General features: G+C 38.1%; 1 protein-coding gene across 2 annotated transcripts in view; it reads right to left on the reverse strand.

Annotated features, from left to right (window-relative positions):
• CSMD1 (CUB and Sushi multiple domains 1) overlaps positions 1 to 23,639 on the reverse strand; it is a 1,231,469-nt gene that overhangs the window by 43,547 nt on the left and 1,164,283 nt on the right. For both annotated transcript variants that reach the window (XM_042480556.1, XM_042480547.1), the window contains exons 55-61: positions 17,974 to 18,162; positions 16,443 to 16,616; positions 13,821 to 14,003; positions 9,495 to 9,671; positions 7,745 to 7,924; positions 3,743 to 3,916; positions 2,337 to 2,510 (exon numbers count right to left, since the gene is read on the reverse strand). In XM_042480556.1, coding sequence (XP_042336490.1) covers positions 2,337 to 2,510; positions 3,743 to 3,916; positions 7,745 to 7,924; positions 9,495 to 9,671; positions 13,821 to 14,003; positions 16,443 to 16,616; positions 17,974 to 18,162 — 1,251 coding nt within the window. The remainder of the gene's footprint in view (positions 1 to 2,336; positions 2,511 to 3,742; positions 3,917 to 7,744; positions 7,925 to 9,494; positions 9,672 to 13,820; positions 14,004 to 16,442; positions 16,617 to 17,973; positions 18,163 to 23,639) is intronic.

A 23,639-nucleotide genomic window follows, 5' to 3' on the forward strand; every position in this document is an offset into this window, starting at 1 on the left:
TTCCTTTAGTACAGTCTGTCTCAGTATCCGTGGACTTCCCATCAAGGATTAATCATCCACAAGAGGCGGGAGGAAGAGGCAGAGGTGGTTGTGGTGGCCCCCTGCTGTTGCTGCCTGGCCCACTGCAGGTGAGGGAGGAAAGAAGAGCGAAGGCATCCTCCATGAGGGCTAGTGAAGTCCCATTGACCTCAATGGTGGTGTGGCCACACATTCCCTTATTGGGAAATGGCTGCTGTGTGATGCTTTTATGACGGGAGGAGTGGGATGCCTCATGACGATTTAATCAGGAGGAAACAAATGTGAATGGCAATCAACGTGTGCAGTTTTCCAATGACTTAGGCGCTTTACAGACCGCCCAAAAAGGACAGTCTGCCGCCGCCTCCATTTCCACAGCCAGGAAGTCTCAGCCTTCAAACGGGAAGATTCCCGGTGGCGAAAAAGAAGTGGAAAAAGCGGCTTCTTTTTGCGCTGCGGTAATGTGCTGCAAGTGCCAATGGTGCACTTGCGGCGTCATTTCTGCGCGCCATGACGTGCGTACGCTAAGCGTCCGCTACATCAAAATGGCGGCACCCATGTAGAAGGGCGCTGTCATTTTGAACGTGCTCGGCACGTCTAGGGTTAGGGCATCCGGAAGGGACACCCTCTGTCAACCCTAGTATGTGCCAAGCACGTACTTTTTGCCCATGCGGAACGGGCCTTAGTTATGTTTTAGAAACTGAACATTCCATATGATATCTCCATAGCTAAACATAGCTACATAATAAGGATACATAGTGGGGACCTTGTATTACAGTGGTGCCTCGGGTTACGAAATTAATTCGTAACGCGGCCGCTTTGTAACCCAAAAGCCTTCGTAAGCCGAATTGCCATAGGCGCTATGGGGAAAAGCCGCGCGTGCGAAAAAGCCGAAAAAAGCACCAAAAGTTTTTTCGTAACCCGAAAAAACATTCGTAACCCGAAACAATAATTCCCTATGGGATTTTTTCGTATCCCGAAAATTTCGTAACCTGGGTATTTCGTATCCCGAGGTACCACTGTATTTTGAACCTCTCTAGCAAGGCTGAACTAATTCTGCGTTTTAGGTTTTCTGACTTTCCTTTCATGTATTGGCTATTTGTTTGCTTTCCTCTTTGGTGATGGGAGGAAGAGGAGGCTGATGTGGCCCCCTTCTTCCATTGCTTACACATGTCTTTTTTAGTCCTCAAATCATTTGAAGGTTCTTTGTATATTCACCCTGGTTTCTTTAGACATGACCAAGTTTTTATCCTTTTGGAATTCTTTACAATTACGCCTTCAATATCCCATCCCATCATCAACTCCTTCCTCTCCATGCGCAAAGACCAGTTTCCTATGTTTTTGTGCACTAACGGCCATTGTTAAAATTGAACCTGCAACTTCATTTTCATACAATAAATTTGTAATTTGTATTGACATCCTCACATACAAATGGCATATATACACACACACACACACACACACACACACACACACACACCTACCTACCTACCTACCTACCTACCTGGCTTCCACTCCACTAAATGCATCTGAGGAAATAGACTGAAGTCTACGAAAGCTCATGCTGCCAATTTTTCTTGCTTTCAGTTAGTCTCAAAAGTGCCACAAAATCTTTCTATATACTGATTCTACAGACTAACATGGCTATATCTTTGAATTCCCTTTCCACTGAGCATTTTTGACCATGACAGCTCATCCAGTATTTCCCTGAGTTTATTGAAATCAGCACTCCTGAAGCCCACAGTATATTGAGATTATATCTACATTATACAGTTATATAAATCTGGTAGAACTTTAACTGTCACAGCTTCAGGTACTTAGAAATATCTGCTATGGAGGCATTAGTTCACTCCCTCTAAATCTCCAGTACTGTATATAATCATGCACTAAACTACATAACTGAGAATTTCATAGGATGGAACCTAGTGTTATTAATATGGTATCAATTGACTATAACTGTGTAATGTAGATATATGCTAAATACTTGTATTGATAACTATGCTTCTTTACTGTATCTCTTTCCTATTAAAGCCATCTTCCAACATTTCTGTTCTTGACTTCATAATTTTATTGATTCTAAATATCCAATTACAACATTCTTCCAGATACTATCTATTCATTTTGGTTTCTCCCTGCTGTGATTAGCTAGCTTCAGTTGCATCTTTCAAATACATTTCATAACAAAATAGCATTTGTACAATCTTAGATTACAGGTTGTTGTTATTTTTTTGCAGTACATGGTTTTTACCTTTAGCTATGTGAGTAAAATGGCATTTCATGTGTGTGAGGTTAACTGAAGTACAAATAATCATCTGAATTACCAATACATGCTGGCTGAATTCCACTCCAGCTTCCATCTGCCTGGCATATTCTCCTTGAAGAACCTATCAGTATCAAAGGTGGTCTGCACTGAAATGATACTTCAGATCTATACGTGAAACTTTTCCCATTGAGTCGTCCTTCAGCTGGGATACCAGGCTCTCCACAAAAGACAGCTGTTATAGAAAAAAGGAGGAGTATTTAATAAGATACTTTTAAAAAAAGATATAGTAGCAGTGCAATGAACAATGAGACAGTTGTTTTATCATTGTAAGCTAACAGACACCACCCTGCTTTTTGTATTTGTGTCAAACAGGTCATGTTTAAAGAACAGGGTTTCAGAGATTAAAGAATGCTATGTTACTGCTATCTCCATTTGTGCTCAGTTGCACACTTTGACATAGATATGCAATTTTTATATTTATTAACAGGATACACGGTGTTAAAATAACAAGATCAAGTAAAATCTAGTAATGAGTTGGAGAAGACCTGTGGACAACAGAAATAATGAAGAGAATTTGGGTTTTGTATCTGAGAAATTCAGTGGGCCGGCCTGGTTGCCATGCCGGGAGAGTCACAGTTGTTGGGTTGTCTCTTGGCATGCTCCGGCCTCCGGCATGCTTCGCAGGGGCTTCCAGGCCTGTAATTGGCTGGCTGGGGGCCGGAAAGGGAGCCACTTCCTCCTGGCACTTGGACTACAGCTTCCAGGAAGTGCTGGGGCCAGAAGTGCCTCCTGATTGGGCAGCATTGGCACTGGTGTCTCCTGGGATTGGTTAGAGTGCTGAGAGGGCGATTGGGCAGCAGGCCTTTATAAGGCCACATGGACTAGGGCCTCGCTGCCATTCCAGCTCGGCTCTCCCCACTCACCCTCCCTATTTTTGAGGTTGGGAGCTTTCTGTCACAACTTCAGGGCAGTTACATAGGTCTTAGATCTGTTGGGCGTGGTTTCCAGAGCTGCGTAGCACTGGATCGAGAGTCCAATGGGGACACAGGGGTGCTGAGATTGCAGCAGTGTCGGCATTGCGGGGACCACATCAATTCAGTGTCCCCCAGTGACAAGGGGCAGAGATGCAAACATGCGAATAACCGGTTAGCCTAGGGCATCAGGTGTTGTTAAGCGGTGGCCCCTTATCATCCCGAAGCTTGGGGATGGGGACAAGAGCTTAATATTCAAAGTCTCTCACAAAACTACATGCCAAGATTCTACAGTATGGAACCATGGCAGTAAAATGATATCAGTCTTCTACAACTGTGCTACAGGAACTGGAAAATACAAAATACTAGATGGAAACTGGTAAGACATTCTGTTCTATTTTTTTCCTAATAAGTATATGTAGCAGTTTCTTTTAAAAAGAGGCTAAAGTTAATTTAATTTAAACAATGAATAATTTGATCTTAATAAACTTACACAGACACTGTGGAACCTCTCCTCTCCATACTCCTCGTCCTTCACATGAAAGGATAGCAGAATTGGAAAGGTGATACCCATCAGCACAACTATAACTTATACTTGATCCCCAATGAAAATCTGATCCTTCTACCTTTCCATACAGCACTTGAGGAGGTGGGCCACATGTGATAGCTATTGGGGAAAAAAAGAAGAGAAACAAGATATTTAAAAACCCCCAAATTGTGGGCTGTTATACTGCTTTAGGGAGGCAGGAGACGAATGGGTATCATGTAGTTAAGTCTCTGTAGTTATACTTCCCAATGCCACCCCCACAAAACCTTATAAAAAGTGCAGCACCCTCTCATCACACACAATCATTTCCATATTGTCAGAGAGTGGGGAGATCAATGGGAAGAAGTCCAGATATCTCCCTGTGGCTGGATACACTGTAATAGGTATCTGCAGAGGCATTTGGGAGGGGGGGGGGGTGTTCTTGAAAAATTCCTGCAGAAGATATTCTTGCAGCACATACAACAACACAAAAATAGCTTGCTGATCCCTCTGATCTCTGACATGGAAATGGATGAGTTTTTTTTAAAATAGTTGTTATTGTTTTCAACTCGTTTCTGACTTAGGGGGACCCTAAAAACCTATCATAGGGTTTTCATGGCAAGGTTTGTTCAAAGTGGATTTGCTTTTGCTTTCTTCTGAGTATGAGAGGGTGTGACTTGTTGAAGATAACCCTGTGAGTTTGCATAGTCAAGCAGGGATTTTGACACTATTTCCCAGAGTCCTAGTTGAACTCTGTCTCTTAAAAATGGGTTGGGGAAGTTTGGATTGTTGTTTGCTTGGAAAAGAGTTCCACCCCTGTAAAAACAAAACAAAACTGCTTTACAGTTGTGTACGTCTGTCGTAACCTGTCATAATTCACCAACATGATGCCAGCTACAGTTTCAAACCTTGGTATTATACTTCATAATAAACTTTGTTCTGTATTCTATTCCTCTTGAATTCCGCTAACTAACATTTTCTAAAATTAATTTCAGAACTGGGACTCACATGGTTTCTATGGTTTCTTATGCTTCCAGATCATTTGTTTTTCCTACCCAACCTACACATTATGTATACCTGTGGACACTGAGAAGACACTGAAAAATGCAACTAGTTAACTTCAAGTGCGATTATTTCAATGATTTTTCAGTGTTTGGTGATGCACCCATGAAGTCCTAAGCACTGGTAAAACACTACACAAAAGTTGAAACAAAAATAATTTTAATGCAGATATACTATCATATAAAATTGTTTTATCTTCAGTCTTTAGTCAATGATATGTGCATACACAGGCACTGGCAATGAAATTATTTCAGAAAAAAAACTAAAAAACTTTGCAAGTTATGTATATAATAATTTCTTTTTGTTGTTCTTGTTGTTGTCTGCTTCCAAGTCATCTTTTACTTATGGCGACCCTAAGTTGAACCTCTCATAGGGGTTCAATGTCTTTATCAACACAGTTCCTGAGCCAAGGGAACACTATCCTTTTCTTCATTTCCTACCAGCCCTCCATGCCACTTGAAACCTCCCTCTAGAAGGTTTTCCAGGTCTTCACAACAAATACTGAGAATGACAAAGGCTGCATGAAAAGAGACAATCCACCCCCTTTGCATTTTTCCTGACCAGCACCTTCCAAGGATCCAGTTATTCTCACCCATAATATTTTATTTTCTATGTAACTTTATTTTTTGGCAACAGTCAGTCTGATTTCTTCATTAAATGCATTTTGAAATATTTAACTTTAAAAAGTTATAGCTTTAATTAGAATTTTTGAATGAACTTTTTTGCTTTTACTAGTATGCTAGGGGTTAATCTTTTTTATTCTTTTCTTTATCTTCCAAGGGCATTTCAACCCATGACATTCTTCCTGCTCCACAATGGTTGTCAAGGACAACATTTAGAAACTCTTTTAAAGCAGCACATCAAACTGTAATTTAATTTTTTTTCCTATTTGAAAATATGAAGATAGGGCAGAATAGCACAAAGCAGTTTTTTTAAGATGAGCATAATCCAACCAAAGTTCAACACTTTCAAAACCCTTTAATTTCACTGCAAGAGGTAAAGAGTCTGATAAATTGTTCCAGTTCAACATATTAACATGTGAGGTTGTTTTTTACTGAGCCAGTTTGGAAAGTGGGATAGGATGGTCTGCAATAATCAGCGTGGAAAAATATGTGCCAAATGAATTGACAAAACTAAATATGTTATTAAATATGGGTTATGCTGCTTCGAACTAGCAATGACATCTATGTGTCCCATTTTGTTGCTTATTGTGAGAAGAAAGCATTACATCATATCCCCAGAAATGAGACTTCTAGCTCAAAACACATTTTGATAATCTATCTTCAATACCATATTCATTATCTCCACACGTTCATGGCTCCTTGCCCTCCAAAATACAATTATCCAGGAAGTCAACTACTATAGCAGCCCTCCGTAATCTCAGATCCAGTTCTTCCTCAGTCCAAGATCATATTTTTAACTGGGCAGGACTGGGACTGAACTGGGACATTCTGCTTATGAACCACGTTTTCTTGTGAGATGCAGCATGCATTGGATAGAATGGGTGATTTAGGGTAGATCTAGAAGCTTAGGGCTAGTCAATAGAAGGGAAATAAATAAATATACATTTAAAGTGCTTGTAGTAAATTGCATACTTATATATCACTTTACTGCCGTTGTCAGTAATTTAAACAATACCCTCTTTCTGTCAACTGAACTATGAAGTCAGAGAAGAATTTTCTCATTATGGCTGTCTTATGGAGCAGAATGAGAAGGAAAGGATGAAAGATGTCATGTGTGGTGGTGTCAACACTGAGATTTTATAATGTGGATATTCCCTACACTAATTTCTTATTGACTGAATATGATTCCATGGTAACATTTCATGCATTCCTCCTAGTTCCTCCCTTAGAAGCAGGAGACCACAGTGGAGATGGGGAAATGGCTGACCCATTTCTACAGTTTCTCAAGTCTTCACTCCAAAGTGGGGCAAATTAACTTTAGCTGAATTGTCCAATTGTGAGAAGGTGGTTACAATATTAGACTGGTACTTGGGAGATCTAGGTCAAATCAGTAATGTTTTCCCCCCCTCTCTCTCTCTTCTGAACTATTTCATGAGGTGGTTGTGACAACAAAGTGGAAAACAGCCTTGTACACCACCTTGGACTCAGAGGTAGAAATATGGGGTATAAAAAGGTAATACTATCATAAGCATAAATCTAGTTGTGAGTCCCAACCAGAATATACTGTTGAATCAATTGGTGAATGATAACTCAACAATTCTGTAAATTCTTCCCTCGTTAGGAGTGCTAATAGTTTTTAATCTAAACCAATAACATAAATTGGAAGTAATAATTAAAATAACAATATATAATTAATATTTTAAAAATCACATCGCTAGAATGTATACCATGGTTTTTTTTTAAAAAAATAACTTGAACCATTATTTTAGAGGAACCCAAACATGTTTGCCACTTATCTGCTTGTACTATAGAAGTAGCCTGCTAAACTTCACACATCTTGCTTTTATGCAGCCAGTTCTATTAAATACAGGGTATTGGGGGAATTAGATGGTTCTGACAACATGGCTGTTATGATGTGGTAGTAGGCAACCATGACTCCTTTTACCTTTTTGTATCCTTCTTTTATCTGCTTATATGCATGTTCTGTGCTACATTTCCTCCTTCACAATAACACACGTAGATGGAGTGTGTCCTTCCTGCTTAATAACCCAGAATGTAAATCTGACTGGCTCTTAATTGCTTTATTAAATAGTTACCATGTTTCTTGTTTTCTCAGTTTCATTTCTGTGTACTTATTGTTGCTCTCTCAAAGCCCAGATACATTACAGGCTTTCCATTTGCCCATGCTTTTAAACGAGAAAAATCATATACATTACAAATGTGTGAAAGTCACATTGATACAGCAATAGCAGAACAACATTAATAAGCTGGGTAGAGATCAGACCTTTGCAGATGGGTTTACTCTGGTTCCAGGTGCCATCTTTGGTACAGCGTATTGTGGTTGGGCCAGTGGGTTCCATTAGATACCCTGGATTGCATTGGTAGGTGACTGTCTTATTAAACGTGAAATCATTTCCAAAATGAATGCCATTTGATAATTCACCAGGGTCTCCACAACTGATCACTGCGTGATGAAACAAGACAAATGGAGAGATTTTTAGAAGAAACAGCTATATCTCATAACACATGTGCACAGGTACATAAGAATAACCACTGTCCAAAACCTTGGCATGCAAAGTTATATTCTTTAGTTAACATTTATATTCAAGCAGCCCCCTGTTGAACCTCAAAGTGACTCCTAAACAAAAGCAATTTTGCAAGTGTGGATGTGGATGTAGGCACATGCGTATGTGTTGTAGTGGATGTGGATCCTGCTGGAATGCAAATATAACCAGATGCTTTTGCTTGTGTAGCAAGGATCCCATAGGATTAAGAGTAAAATGTCTGATCCTCAAAAAGGAATTGTGGTCACAAACTGCAGAAGCCCCCTGGTGCCCAAATCCAAGTAAATGCTATCCAAACACATTTCCACAGTTCTAGGTCACATTTCCAGCAGTGCACATTTTTAGGAGTTTCACTGCATATCTTTGTTTTCTGATTTATTTTGCAGATAGCATTCCCCAGATGATAATTGCATAAATCTCAAATCTTTATTGTTTCCAGTGCAGGCTGAAAGAATAGAAGTATAATTGGACAAATCTGCTATTCCTCAGTAAGCAAATCTCATAATACATTTGAAATGTTGAAAGACTAAATATCATCATTATTCAAGACTGCACTGATAGGATGCATGTGATTTAAGGTAGTTTTATTTTAGATAGACTATGTTTTGCCAGTAACTCCCATCAGACCCGGCCACTTCTAGTCCAATACGTCTGAAAGGTGTCAAGTTGGGGAAGACTGTACAAGATCTTTTTTTTTCTTGTGCATAATTATACATAGATATGTCCAGCAAGCTTAATTGATCTCTTTGAAAAACAGCTATATATGTGATTGCAGCACAGTAAAACGAGGAGCACAATCCTATACATGTATGAAAGGAAATCTCAGTGTCTAAATGTGGCCCCATCATTGGGCAATCTGTATAAAATTATAGACACCTAAAGTTGGAAACCTAAGAAAACATACCATTACGGATGTAATTCTTCAGTAAATTTCTTCCCAAAGGTAGTGATAAGTAATTTCAGCATTTTTCTTCCTGCTGTGAGAAAATCTTCGAAAACCACTGTTTTCAAAGCCTATTCACAATTCAAGACTTACTCTATACAAATTTCCACATGGTTGTTTTGAACAGAAAACAGCATTTTCTGCATGGGGAATAATATTTCAATGTGGAAATATTAATTTCTGTGCAGAACATACTGTTTTCTATGCATATCAACTATGTACAAATTTTACATAAAATAAATACCCAACTACAACATTTTCTGCATAGGAAACAGTGGGGTTTCCCCCCCATGGAAAATGACATTTCAATGCAGACATGTTAATTCCTGTACAGAAAATTCTGCTGTGAAGAAAATGCTGTTGTCTATGCAAAACAACCATAAGTGCATTTTGCACAGAATAAGCCCCTAAATGCAAAGGTTCTCATCAGTGCAGGGTCCTTCTTGAGTGTCAGGGTTTGTCAACACTTGAAAAATATGTCTTTCCCCATTATTACACATATTTTTAACAGGGTCTAAATTCCAGACCTGTGCAGTCCGGAGCTGTGCCAGTCCATGTCCCATTGGCTGTACAGTGCCTAGTAGTTAGGCCTGAAGTCTTATAACCTTCCCAACAGGCATAGATGACTGAGCTGGAGAATGAAATCCCATCACTGTAGATTATCTTGCCATTGGCTGGTGTTCCAGGATTTCCACAAGACACAGCTATCAGAAGTGAAGGAGGCAGAAAATGATAATCAGTTTGCTTTCTATTATAAATGGATGGAGAAAAACTGAAAGCAAATAGCTGTACAGTTGTTTCATGTGTAACATTGCTATAGTACTTATTAATACAAAAGTTGAGAAGTTATATTTTCCTTATTTGTTGGGATTACATTGCCATTTTACTTGATTAGGGTACACCTGGTACAGATACATCCCCCCTCTGAATGTGTTTGTAAATACACAGTAAAAATCAAAGAAAGAGAAAATGAGAACATATGCAAAGCTCTGGAAAAGAGGAACATTTCCCTTCTTTTAAGCTCCACACCTAAATATGCATAGAAAGCATAAAATTCAGACCAGTTCCTCTCCTAGGATATACCAAGAATAACAAGATTAAATTTCGCTAAGTGAAGCCAATGTTTGATGTTCAACTGTTCAGCTTCCTTGTGAAAAATACAGGGCCTCATTAAAGGTATCCATTGCAACATTCCTTCTGGTGATCCCTTTCAGCTGACAGCAGCTTACCTTTTCAAGATATCAGTTCAAGTCAAACAATTTGCAAATAGGGAAAAGTGACAGCTAGGGATGTGTGAAAGGTGCTCTAATGGAACTCCCCCCCCCTTTGGAAGCTTCTCCTAGTGAAAACTTCTCAGACTGGCTGTGGGCTAGGCAAAAATTGTATCCACACATATCCCATGAGTGGTTTGGGATATGTATGCATAAAATGAATATATTTGAAAGGTGTGCCTTGAAAGTCCGGTTATAGTTAATAGGTAAAAAGAATGGGGCAACTGGTAAAAGGAATGGAAGGATGACAGGCTTGCTTACAAGTTAAGAGCTTTCAAGGAAGGCAGATCTGAAAAAGGCCCCAGGTGTTTCAAGGTAAACTACGGTTAGAGGAGGATGTGAGGACAATCAAATACTTCATATGACAGATAGTCTAGGAAAATTGCTGCCGCAGTAACATTTTTGGCAGAAGCCCACAAAAACCTATAGAAAGGAAAGAACTGAAAGTGGAAGAGTTGGCTCCAAATAGCTCTCTCTCATACTCCCATCATCCTCAACAACAAATCAAACTGGAAATTTCAACTCTGTTTCAGTTCCTGTATTTACCCATTTCCACATCAAATGTTTTTCCCCCCAGAAAATCCACTTCCTTGCCTCTGTAAAGCAGGTAGTTTTGTTTTCTTTTGTTTTTTTTAAAAGGAGATTCACATTTTTTTCTTCATAGTTATACCCCAGTTAACACATTAACCTGGTAGGATGGCTCCAGGTTCTCAGCTCAGTGCCCTCCATAAAGGCATTTAAGAAAAGTAATTCCTTTTAGGATCTTAAACCACAATTAAATGGTTAGGAAATGGTGTCCCCAGCCTGATTTCCACACTGGCTTTTAATGTCTGCATCATTTTAAAGGAGAAATCCCACTACAAGTGAAGTAATATAGATAGCAGAGGTACAAAGTGTGGTTTCACTATGGGGGCAGGACAGTATTCCTTTTCTGGAATCACTATGGTAGGCCACAGATAGTAGATAAGAGGTTCTTAGTATGTCTCCTTTACCTGGAATTCAAAAATCTGAAATATTCCAAAAACCAAACCTGTTTTCATGGGGGCTACAATAGAGACATCTTTGATTTCTGATGGTTCAATGTACACAAATTTTGTTTCATTCAAAATTATTGTATACAATTACCTTCAAGGCTAGGTATATATGAAACACAAATTAATTTTATTTTTACATTTGGGTTCCATTTCCAAGATGTCTTTTTATGAACATTCATGCAAATACAGATATTCCAAAATCCAAAACACTTCTGGTCCCAAGCATTTCAGGTAAGGGAGATTCAATGTTTACCTTCTTGCAAAGGGCCTTGAATATAACTTAGCCAGAGAAGGGGGGAAAGGTTGTCTTCTGTAGTTAAGTATCTACTCCAATGGGAAAGACGTTGGCAATGGATGGCTAAATTAAGATATGAGGATCATGGACATCACTGCTCAGAACTCCCTCTCCTTTCCAGTGGGGCTGCCTGTGTGCATTCTGGTCAAGGCAATTAGTCTAGACTCAGAGATCTCTACTTGCTGAGCACTTCCTATTTCTGACCTGCTGTCCGATTCTCCCATTGACTTTTATAATTAGCAAGCTAGTCCCATTAGTCAACCACAACTCTTGCCTATTTGGGCCAAGACCCTATTTGCCAACTTCAGTACCTTCATTACACTGGTGGATGGAAGAGAAGGCATCAGAGGCCGTGGTGAGGCAGAAGAGGAAAAGGAGCCAAGGGCACTCTCATGCTGAACTGGACAACAGTGAAAGCAATACCTCCATTCAGTGGAAAAAGTGACTTACATATGCATAAGTGACACCATGCTATAGGTCACCAACAGGATTCCACCTCTGACTGCCAGTAATTTAAATGAGCTCCATTTGCCAGCTTCTTTGCTGGCATACCAGATGAGCCTGACCATTTCATTTAAGACTCCAATCAGCTCTGTTACAATGTATACCTTCAAAGGCTTTTCTGCATTTTCTCATGAATCAAAAACTTCCATAAATGTCATAAAATATGGGCACCTTTAAGTGGATTTTATAGGGCCTTGTATGAAAATGTCCACAGACATGCCAGAGACGTGATATAAATGCATTGTATCAGTTCTAGATATGAAAAAGTTAATCATTTTATTGGTAGGAAATAATCTATAAACTAAGGGAAGATGGATTGTTGGCTTAAAAAGAGAACAGATGCTTATAATAAATTAAGAGAGGAGAAATTCATAATACTTATGGGTATGACCAGCAAGTATACTGAAAGGTGAAGGAAGGACAAAATGAGAAGCCAGATCAAAATGCTACTGCTCTTGTTCTTAAATTACGATACACCCATACCGTCTCCAATTCTGCCTCACTATCTGAAGGCAAATGTTGCCTATAACCTTAAAAAGACAAGAAACTTTTCATTAAGCTGTGGATGAGTGATCATCAGCCTACAGCCATGTTCAGCTGTTACAGCAGGTTTGCTTGTAAAAATGAGAGGCCATTGCATATACCTTCTTTTTCATAGCCCTAACAGGTGCTACATAGAGAACATGTTAAACTTTTTTCAATCAGTAAATTTCCATTAGTCTCACAGAACAGTAAACATAAATAATATGATTCTTTTTGCTTCATCACCCTTCATCCAATATATGTGGACATATAACTTCATTCAAGTGATATGAATTTTCAGATCACTTCATCTTATTTCCTTAGGTTTCCTAAAGAAAGAAATTTTTGGATTCTTATCTGCTTTTTTGGTTCCTAGTTCTTTCAGATTGTGATATAGGTGATATTTGCTACAAGTACTGATGCTGCCTACTCAGACTCCACCTTATAGTTTACCATTGTCTATATAATGTACACTGATAAAATTATACCATGCACACACACATACAGAATCCTATATGCAATCTAGGGCTAGTCACTGTTTATTTCATTTCAGGGTTCAAGTAGAAATGGAGGAACACTGGACCAGACTCCTAAAAGAACATATGATGAACAGGGCAAAATGATTCAGGCAGGAGGGAATGATTCAGAAGAAAAAGGAGGTTTGGTTGTTTTTGGCATAAGACAAAGCTTCTTACCTTTCCTTTTTTCCTAATCTTTTGAACATTCTCTTTCTCTTTTCTAAAGTTGCACTGAGCAACATAGCACCATCTACAAAACTCTCTGCCAGATCACCCATAAAGACTAGCATTCTTCCAGACTCAGTTTGGGAGAAAAGAGCAGAAACAATAGTGAGGGATCCACTACCCTTGCCATACCACTGGCCACAGGAAAAGGCAGCACACTTTAGAAGTCTTAATTTAAAATAAAATAATATGGGGGGAAAAAAAAGATAAGAAACCTTGCCTTCCAGAATGGTAAGCCTATAAAACATTTTGGGCCACTGTTGAAGTTGGGAGTCAACAAGTTGGGCTGGATCAGTGCAAAATGTCAGTGGCAAGTATAACCTCACTTCCTTTTACCCATGCAGAACCCTTTCGTGTGATTAATATTTGAAAGCATTTCTGTGAGAGCTGAATGCGGGGGGACATTACATGGAATGATAGCAACGAGAGAATCCACTCATCCTTTTTGGAACTGACTTCTCATGCTGCTGTGGTTACTACTAACCTTCACATACTGGCTGAAAACCTGACCAAGATCCATTAAGGAGACATGTTCGTTCAGAGGAACCTCTTAACTGGTAACCCATTTCACAGGAAAAACGTAGTAGGGATTTTATCTTGAACTCATCCCCAAGTCTAGAGCCATGAGATGGCACTCCAGGATCATCACAGTACCCTGGGGTATTCCCTGTAAAGTATAAACGTAAGTAATAAAAATGATGATTAGTACGATCTTTCAATCCAGTTTAAAGTGAATTGGCTAAGAGACAATATGAGACAGGGACTAAAGCAAAATAACACTGCATGTGTCATTAGGACTGCATCTAGAGAGAGTGTGTGTGTGTGTGTGTGTGTGTGCGCGTGCGCGTGTGTGAGCCATAAACTCAGAGGCCAGAATCCTCTTAGCAATTTATACTATCATAATCAGGGATTATGCCAGTGTAAAGTACTTTTTGAACAATGTACAAGAAGATATACACTACCTCCTTGTTAAATTGCTTTTCCCAGACTGTGCAATTGCAAGCAGATGGCAGTCAGGGAGCAGTTCCATCTTTGAGTCAATCAACCTCTGAATGACTACTGGAAATACCAGGAAATCTCCCTAACTGCTGTCCCTAGCTAGTCACTATTGCCCTTTTGAATCTCCACCAAAAGTATACCTGCTGTGCCTTATGCTTCCCCAAACAGGATTTTGGCCTAAATATCATACCAATATTCTTGCTATGAAGTCATGCCAGGATGGGCTAGTTGCTAAGAATACATTTGGTTGAGAGATATTTCATGCTGGATTAAGTTATTTAAGGGTCCAATACAGATAGGTCAAAATAAAGTTGCTTTGGGTCACTTTGGAGGCATGCTGTTTAAATGGCACACACATTTTAAGAGGCCAGAAGCTGCACCAAAGCTGTACTCCAGTCCTGGAGCATGGTTTTGGTGCAACTTCTGGCCTCTCAGGACACATGCATCATTTAAACAGCATACCCCCAAAGTGACCTGAAGTAGCTTTATTTTGACCTGTTTGTTTGGGCCCTGTGTTAAGTTATTCTAGATCATAGGTATAAAGTACACAGAGGTGAAATATTTCTTTAAAAAATCAAACAGGAGCTTAGGGGAACATGGACCATGGCTTTTACTGTAACTGTATAAGAGCTGCACATAAAGCATTATTTCCCACTGGAGATGCTGAGACCTGTAGTGTCTATCCCATTTTCACACCACAAAAACATGGACTTGTCTCTCCTTCTGCTTTCCCCTCTTTTCAACTACATTAAGGTAAGTTTCTTCACCTTTGGATGGGGGGACAGGGAAGCAATGGTTTGTAGGCCTAGGGGTGACATAGCCCTGTTTATACCAGGCAGTGAGCACAGTTCAATTCCCCCTGATATTTCATATGAAATTTCAAATGAATTTATGAATTTATTGTCTCTTGAATAATTAAAATACATCTGCTATAACTTCCAGGCCCTCTCCTCTATGGGATGATTTCAGGACAATGACAACTAGACTCAAGAAGTCATCCAACAGTAACAGAGAGATAAAGTGACACACTTCAGAAATTTGTTCTGGTGATCATCTGCTAAAATCTTCTATTTCACACAACTGTATAGATTTATGGATGCATACAGAACACTAAGTATATTTTTTCTTCTTTCACCAACTTGGGATAAGATGTTGATTTCAACGATGTGCCTTATTTCACTTTTTTATGATTTATTAACCTTTCAGAGATCTAAAATTGGCCTTTAATTTTCTCTCTTAGTCTGCATAAGTGTTCACAGATGTTTGATTTTATATGCATGCACACAAAACAGTTTAAATATATGTCATGGTGCTAATCTTCTGAGGTGACTCACAAGATTTTATCCAAAAAACCCCAGAAACTCATATTTTCTCCTGGTTCTGCTTTAGATGTTAATGATATCCTTAAGAACAAGAAATGTCCAGTGCCCATATCTCAGTTATTTGGCCTAGTTACTTGTAACACGAGACACACAGTGATGGGAAAAGTTTTTGTAAGTATCTGAATCACTGACCAGACCCCAAAAAGGTGGATTCAGAAGTGAAAGGAAAGCCTTATTAGGAAAATCCTGGATATGCTAAGATTTGTTGTAATTGGGACTTTGTATAAAACTGGTGTTGCATTACTGTTGTTTGTGCCATAAACAGGATTTATTTTATTTATTTTTTATTTTAAAATATTTTTATTACAAACAATTTCCAGTTACATGTTTCTGTGTGGGAAACATGGTTTTGAACAGAAAAAGGAAAATCTATGTGGAAGAATTATCTTAAGCACGTTCCTTGGCTTAAGCATCAAGTGGACTCTAAGCATCAAGTGATTAGTGTTTTCCAAAGGTGACAGGTACAAAATTAACAGCTGTGTGGGAAATGTGACACACTACAGACACAAGACAATCAATTTGATAATCCTTATATAAATAATATATTAATTTATATGGATAACCAAAGAGAAAAGGAAAAACGAAACTGCAAAAATTGGAATACTGTTTGAACTGAAAAATCAAATATATGTTTGTTTGTTTTTTAAAAAGCAACCTGTTCCAAGGGAATATTTCTAATAACTATGGCTTCATGGTTGGATGCAGTTAATTCAGCGCACAGCTACCTGAACAGTGAGGAAGAGTTCCACTCCAGCGGCTGTTTTCTTGGCATACTCTACTAGAGTTTCCTATGAGAGTTCGGCTTCCTTCACAAGAGTAGTGAACTGTGGATCCATATGTAAATTTCTCTCCTGATAGAATTGCATTGGTTGGAACTCCAGGGTGCCCACAAGATATTGCTGCCATGAGAAAAAATGGAGATCAAAACAACATGTTCATGTAAGTCTTGCCTAGAAGGCAATTACTTGAAGCTCATCCTAGTTTTTAAGCAGAATAGCTTCCAAGACATTTGCTTTCAGTTTAGCTTCTTTTGTACCTGCACTGTACATGACATTCTCCCACTTGGCTTCTTTTGATTTCTAGTTCCTGAATTTATTAACTACTTTCTTGCCAGCTCCACTTATCATCATGATTCCAAAGCTGCCGTACTTGCTCTTAGCTATTCAGCTATAATATCTGTCTGTCTGTCTGTCAGTCTATCTATCTACATTTTTGTTTCTCCTGGTAAATAGCTTTATTCCATGCCACCATTAACCTTCAGTTTGTCAGGCTGACCCATTTTATCTTCTGTGATCTTTTGAATCTGCATTCAAGGATAGTTTCTAGACTCCGGATAACCCAATCCCTAAACTGAAAATGATTAATGTAGAACAAAGAACAAATGGCTGAACATTTTGAGTCCTTCTCATTAATAGGAAATATAGGTGCAGTTACTGATTTTTTTTGTGATGCTTATTTCTCATAAGCGTAGAAGTATATATAACTAACTAACTAACTAATTAAATATTAAAATATAGACAATGGAATGTAACTATGAATTTCTTTAAGATCATAATGGGGAATAAATCACCATTCCCACTAATAATGATAGTTTTAAAAATCAAACCCGGTAGGGTTTTTTTTATTACTTTTCCTGTCAAATCCAGCCTACTATATTGCATATGAAAAGCCGAGCAACCACAATGAGAAATTTGGAAATCAGCACAAGTCAGGTATGAGTGGAAGTAAATTATCAGCTAGATCTCTTGATGGGAAAGGAAAAACTAAATGAAAAAGCAGGAAGTATTTCAATGTCCTGCTTCCTGAAACGGTGGTACTCTGCTAATGTGTTAACTGAGAAATGGTGGGAGGAAAGTTCAACTGGATCCTGTAGTAATCCTTTTATGCTTGCCTTGTGTCCCTTGATGGTTTCTGATTTATATTTCTTCCTCTATTAAGACAGACTACAAGTAACCTCACACTGCCCCCTCAAATGTAACTACATATACATCTTACATGCATTTATAAATCCAAGATATATTTTCTAAAAATAACATAAGACTGCAAATACAATTTATGGTTTGTTATTTTGGTATGTAAGGTAAAGAGGATAGGTTGGTATGAAATTTTTTTCAATGTATCACATGATTTAGTGTGCCAATGATATATGTGCAAAAGCAACTGCTTAATGCATTCCTGTGACAACGGCTGTTCCTCCTCTTCTAATGAAGAAAAATAATCATGAATGAATGTTAATTCAATTTGTTGGATACTCACGCAAACATTTGGGCAACGATCTATCCCACAGACCATTAGCTTTACAGGTCAGAGCAGAAGATCCTAGAAGATAAAACCCTTTTTTGCAGTGGTACACCACGGTGATTCCATACTTGAAAGATTCGGGGAAATTCTGCTGTCCATGACGAACGGCATTTTCCACAAAGCCTGGATCTGAACAGTTCACCACTAGAAGTCAAAGATACGATTTCTTACTAGTGAAGACAGAGAGAAAAACTATAGACAAATCTCTCTAATAAATAACATGGAAGTAACACTCAAATTACAAAACAGCCTGAAATTATACCCAGTAATTAAAACCATCTGCCTAAAGTTTCTGTTATCAAACACTGAGAAATGTTGGCTTTCAATAATTAGCAACATATACACAAATGACACAATTCCTATTATATGGTCACTGATGCATATTTATATAATTCTGACAATGTAATGAGAATTTAAAAAATCATGGAGAAGTGATATGATACCTTACTAGGTACATCAACATGGAGAAAACTAGGGTTACATAAAGGTAAAACATCTGTGCAGCGTAGTGGGGGAAAATATGTGAAAGGGAAGGCTAAAATATATTGTACTTTTTTCTTGAAAAAAACAATTGTAGGGATATATGACAGAGATGCATGATGGAGAAAGAGTTGGTAAATGGAGGAATGGTAGAGTGTACCTGTGAACATATGAACAAGCACATAGAAAAAAGGAAGCATGGGGAAGCATGATAGAAGAAACCGCCACAAGCTGATGCATAAAAATGTTATAAATACCAATGATAATCAAATACAAGTACACAGTTGAGCCTCATTGATTTCAATTAGATTTAAGTTTATGTAACTACACACTGAACTGCATACAAAAACTAGAAGCTTAGAAAAGGAATAAGAGACCAACAGTTACTTCAGAGGTATGTACAAAGCTATTTGGATACACATTCACTGTGTCACTGAGCAAGAACCCTACAGGATATAAATGTGAAACCCACAATCACAGTCAAATAATGTGATAGGAGGAGATGAAATTTATTATTATTATTATTATTATTATTATTATTATTATTATTATTTGAGCCATCTTTATAAAAGACGATTAAAATCCTAGAATCACTGTGCAGATCCAAGCATTGACAACCAGAACTGAAAGGTACGTTATGGGCAGAGATTTGTTTCACAGTTTCCTCTCTCTATAGAGAAGATCCTAGCTTTTCAGCACTTCACCTTTTCAGTTAGTAAATCAACAATGCCCTAGAGCGTTTCTCATAAATGTTTCTGGCTTGCCCTCAAAAAAGACAAGGGAAAAAAATCCTTACCAGTGAGAAACCAATTTTACCTTTCTGAAGTTGCAGTTTTGATTTGGGCTCACATTCATCAGGCATTTTTATTTCTATATCAGGAGGAACTCAATTACATTTCCAATTAAAAATACAATATACAAACCTCTTAAACTGGCTTATTTAAACACAGGGTCTTTGATGTCAACAAACATACCAAAATATGGCTTCTGCTCAACAACAATTCACAAAGGAAAAAGCAAGAAGTTTTCCACGTCCTAAATGCAAGTTGAAGTGATATATCAACCTGTCAATTTGGCACATCTTGATCTAGCTTCTTGTATGTTGTTCTTGCTTTGATACACATATAATTATGGTAACCATGAGCAGTCAGGCTACAACTGTGATCTGATTACCATATATACTCGCATATAAATCGACCTCATGTATTAGTCGAGGGCATGTTTTGGGACCAAAATTATGGATTTTGGTATGACTCGAGGATAATAATCTAATCTAAAGAAAATAATGCTAAAGAACTTTTAAAAATTCCAGCAGGTATAACTGTGCTCATACTAAAAGCTGGGTAGATGAGAGAGCAGCACCAGAGGAGCACCATGATGAGCACCGTGCAGAGCAGCTCGTGGCATCATGGTGCCCTGGGGCGGATTCAGGGCATGCGTCATCTGGATGCGATGCCTGAACTCCATACCCAGGCCAGCCTTAACGGATGGTCTGAAGAGGGCCGTAAGCACTTTTTTTAAAAGAAGAGTCTTAGAAAAGGTACTCTTTTTCATGCTCAAATGGGAGAGAATACCTTTTTTAAGATACACCTCAGGCATGAAGACTGAAAACAAAAGTGTGAGACTTTTCATCAATGTTTCTTTTTTTTTATCATACAGAAATGTATGCATGTTAAATGTAATATATTCATTCATTAAAATGAATTTGGTTATCTCTAAACCAAAAACATGCTATGCAACTTCACACTGACCTAAGTGGCATTGTGTTCAATGGGGATTACTTTCCCATATGTCTGCATAATATTGTGGCCTTCCCTATTTGTAATAGCCCTAATTATTAACAGTTGTTCTGTATGCAATACAAGTACATTCATTTGACTGTCCTCTTGGGACCTAATGCATTTCTAACCCCAACGTGCAATCCCATATCTTCTCATTCTTTTTTGGTCTTCCCGGTTTTCAGTGAAAGTATATTTTTAGTCTTACAAACACTTTCAAATGCTGCAAAATATTATTACTGGCAATATGTTGCAAAATGATTCCATTACAAGAAATAAAATATTCTCCCTAAAGCACTTCCATAGCTTAGAGTTAGTTCAACAAAGATATTGGATTTACTGTTGTAGTAATGACTTGCTACAACTATATGTTTTCTGTCACACATAAAATAAGTTTACAATGCAGCTATAAATAATGGTGGGGGGGGACTTTCTGACTGAATTTTGAGGTAATGACTACATTTAGCATGCTCTCTCTAGATGAAGAGGTAATTTTACAGTAAGCAAAGGCCATTGTGTTTCAAAATGATCTTCTGCACTAAAATCTACCCAGAAGCAATTTGAACTGAATTATCTAGGGAAAAAAGAGAACAATAGAAGCACTTATCTCTGGAGGAATGGCATATTCAGAATATATATTAAATTTGTCTGCCTGATATACTACTTCCATTCTCCTGACACTAGGATCTGTGAAGCTAACCAATGGGTAAAAAGTCTTTATGAGGTAGGGTGAAAGAAAAACATTGTATCATGCAGTCAGGCTTTCAAAAACTTTGTCAAAAGGCTCATCACACTTCCATCCATGCACTGAGGCCTTACTATGCTATCCCTTCTGTAGAGAATTGGCCAGGAAGCTATATGATGTAGTAATGGTACAAGGATGGGATTCCCTGTGTTGCAAGAGTCTACTAAGCAACTCTACATACACCTTTAGAAAATTGATAAGATAAGCATTCTTTTGATGGACTTTTATCTGGTTTAGCTTTTACAAGCCACTTTGAGTTCCTGGGCAGATGAAAAGGTGGGATAAATAAATAAAACAATAAAACCTGGGTGTAGTGGTTTGAGTGTTGGACTACCGACTCAGAAAACCAGGGTTTGAATCCCTGCTCAGTCATGGAAACTCACTGTGTGACCTTGGGCAAGTCACACTCTCTCAGCCTCAGAGGAAGGCAAAGGCAAAACCACTTCTGAAGAAATCATGTCAAGAAAACCCTTTGATTGGTTTGCCCTAGGGGCACCATAACTAAGAAACTACTTGAAGGCACACAACAACAGTTAGAAGTTTAAAATCGATTTACAGGTACTGTGGGTAAGCGAACACTTGCCTTTGCAGTCCTTTTCTAGGACATTATAATGGATTTTTCTTTAAGAGCTGAATGACATACAGTGGTCCTTCCTATTGATGGGCTTCCGATCTGTAGTTTTAATTGCCCATGGATTGCCATCCTCATATTATTCAATGGCATTGGTGTGTACTTGCACACACTGAAGCATGCACATTTACATCACCACCACTGAATAATATGGGGCACAACTGTCCAGGTGTTTTGCCATCCACAGATGGTGCCGGAACTGAACCCCCACTGATATGGAGATCCCACTTTTATTATTTTACTATGCTTTTATAATTTTGAATTTTGACTTTACAACCTTACAATTATTAATTGGGTCCTGTGTGGGGAGAAAAAACAGGATAGGAAATATATAAATATATAAATAAATATAATTACTTCTCAAAATATTAATCTGGCTGAGTTAAGTTTCAATCATGATACCAGTAGAGATACCAGTAGAGAGCTTACTGGTTTCTTGTTGGTGGCAGTGAGACAACTCTTTATGAGCAATTGGAAAGAAAATTCACTGATACACATGTGACTGGTAAGTCATAATTTAGAAATTAATTTCCTTAGAGAAACTGATGTAGAAGAGATGTATACAATAGATGCAATGATGCATATATTTGTTTCTCTGTAGTAGTTATTTGTAGTTGTTAACTGCCCTCAAGTTGCATTTGACTCATGGTGACTCTGTTATGGAGACACCTCCAGGGTATGGGAAATCCTTTGTTATTTCAGCTTAAGGATTTAAGTAGTTATTACATTTACAAATATGTTAGATTTTATTATTTAGTGTGTGTTTTTAAACAATCTTTAAATAACTCTCTCCAAATTCTGCTTTCAACAGAGATCCTTGCCATGCTGGATGGGAGATTCTGGAAACTAGTAGTTCAAAAGTAAACCTTTTCTAGCTGTAGCTCAGCATTATGGTTACTGGCCAATAGCACATGACAGTTCAGCCAAGCAACTGACATCTGTGAATGTGGTATGACCTCAGGCAGCATTTCCCCATGGGAAAACAATGTTCTGTGCTGCCAGGTACTTTAAAAAGGCAATAATATTCTCTGAAGATCATTTTCTCTCTACTCAGATCATTTCCATTGAATCAAGTGACACAACAACCCCTCCCATGATGTGAATAAGTAAAAAGGGTGGGTGGTTGGGATTAATAATTTATTTTTGTAGCAAAGGGAAACTGCTACTAACACATTTTTATTAAAAGCATAACTGAAACTTTACAGTAGAAAAAGTAACTCCCTACACATCTTCACTTATCAACACTATCTGAAATCTTCCAATTGTTGCTACTAGAGTATTTTGAAATACTTTTTAAAAATATATATTCACTGAAGAAAAGCATATGCTTTCCCATTCCTTTTTTATTGTTGTAAGACAGGTAGTGCTCTATAAACAGACTGTCTTGGATTTAAGAACATCAGGCTCTATTTCTAAGTGCCCTAATTTTTAAAAACTACACATAAAAAGCAACCTTTTCTTGCACGGGGTGGGAAAACCACTTAAAATTATAGCAAAAATATTACTGTGGATATTTTATGACTGTGTTTGCCATACAGTTGCAATTGTCACATAGCAGACTATCATCTAAGATTTTTAGTAGGCATCATAGCAGCCTTCTGAATAAATGCAAGTGGTAACCAAGGGAGAATACACTGCCTGAGGTGTTCAGTGCCACATGAACTGGGCTATGCAAATGCAGCATTAGAAAATAATATCACTTCTGGAAATGCTGTTTTCGGATCAGTCCAGTTCCCGGACTCACTTTGAGATATTTGAGTTCCATAAATGGAAATCAAGATACTAATTTTCTAAATTTAATTAATCACAATGTTTTCTGGTTGAATTGCAGTTCTGGTTCTTTGAATGTGTATATTAAACAATTCTGGTAAAGTGATGTGTAAATCAAAATAGTAGCAGCAACAATAACCACCACTGCCACAAAAACAATATGCTTATATTTGAATGAATTTGCTCTTTTGCCTAAAATCCTTCATTTGGCAGGAGT

The sequence above is a fragment of the Sceloporus undulatus genome, chromosome 1 (assembly GCF_019175285.1).
Source record: "Sceloporus undulatus isolate JIND9_A2432 ecotype Alabama chromosome 1, SceUnd_v1.1, whole genome shotgun sequence".
Lineage (NCBI taxonomy): Eukaryota > Metazoa > Chordata > Lepidosauria > Squamata > Phrynosomatidae > Sceloporus > Sceloporus undulatus.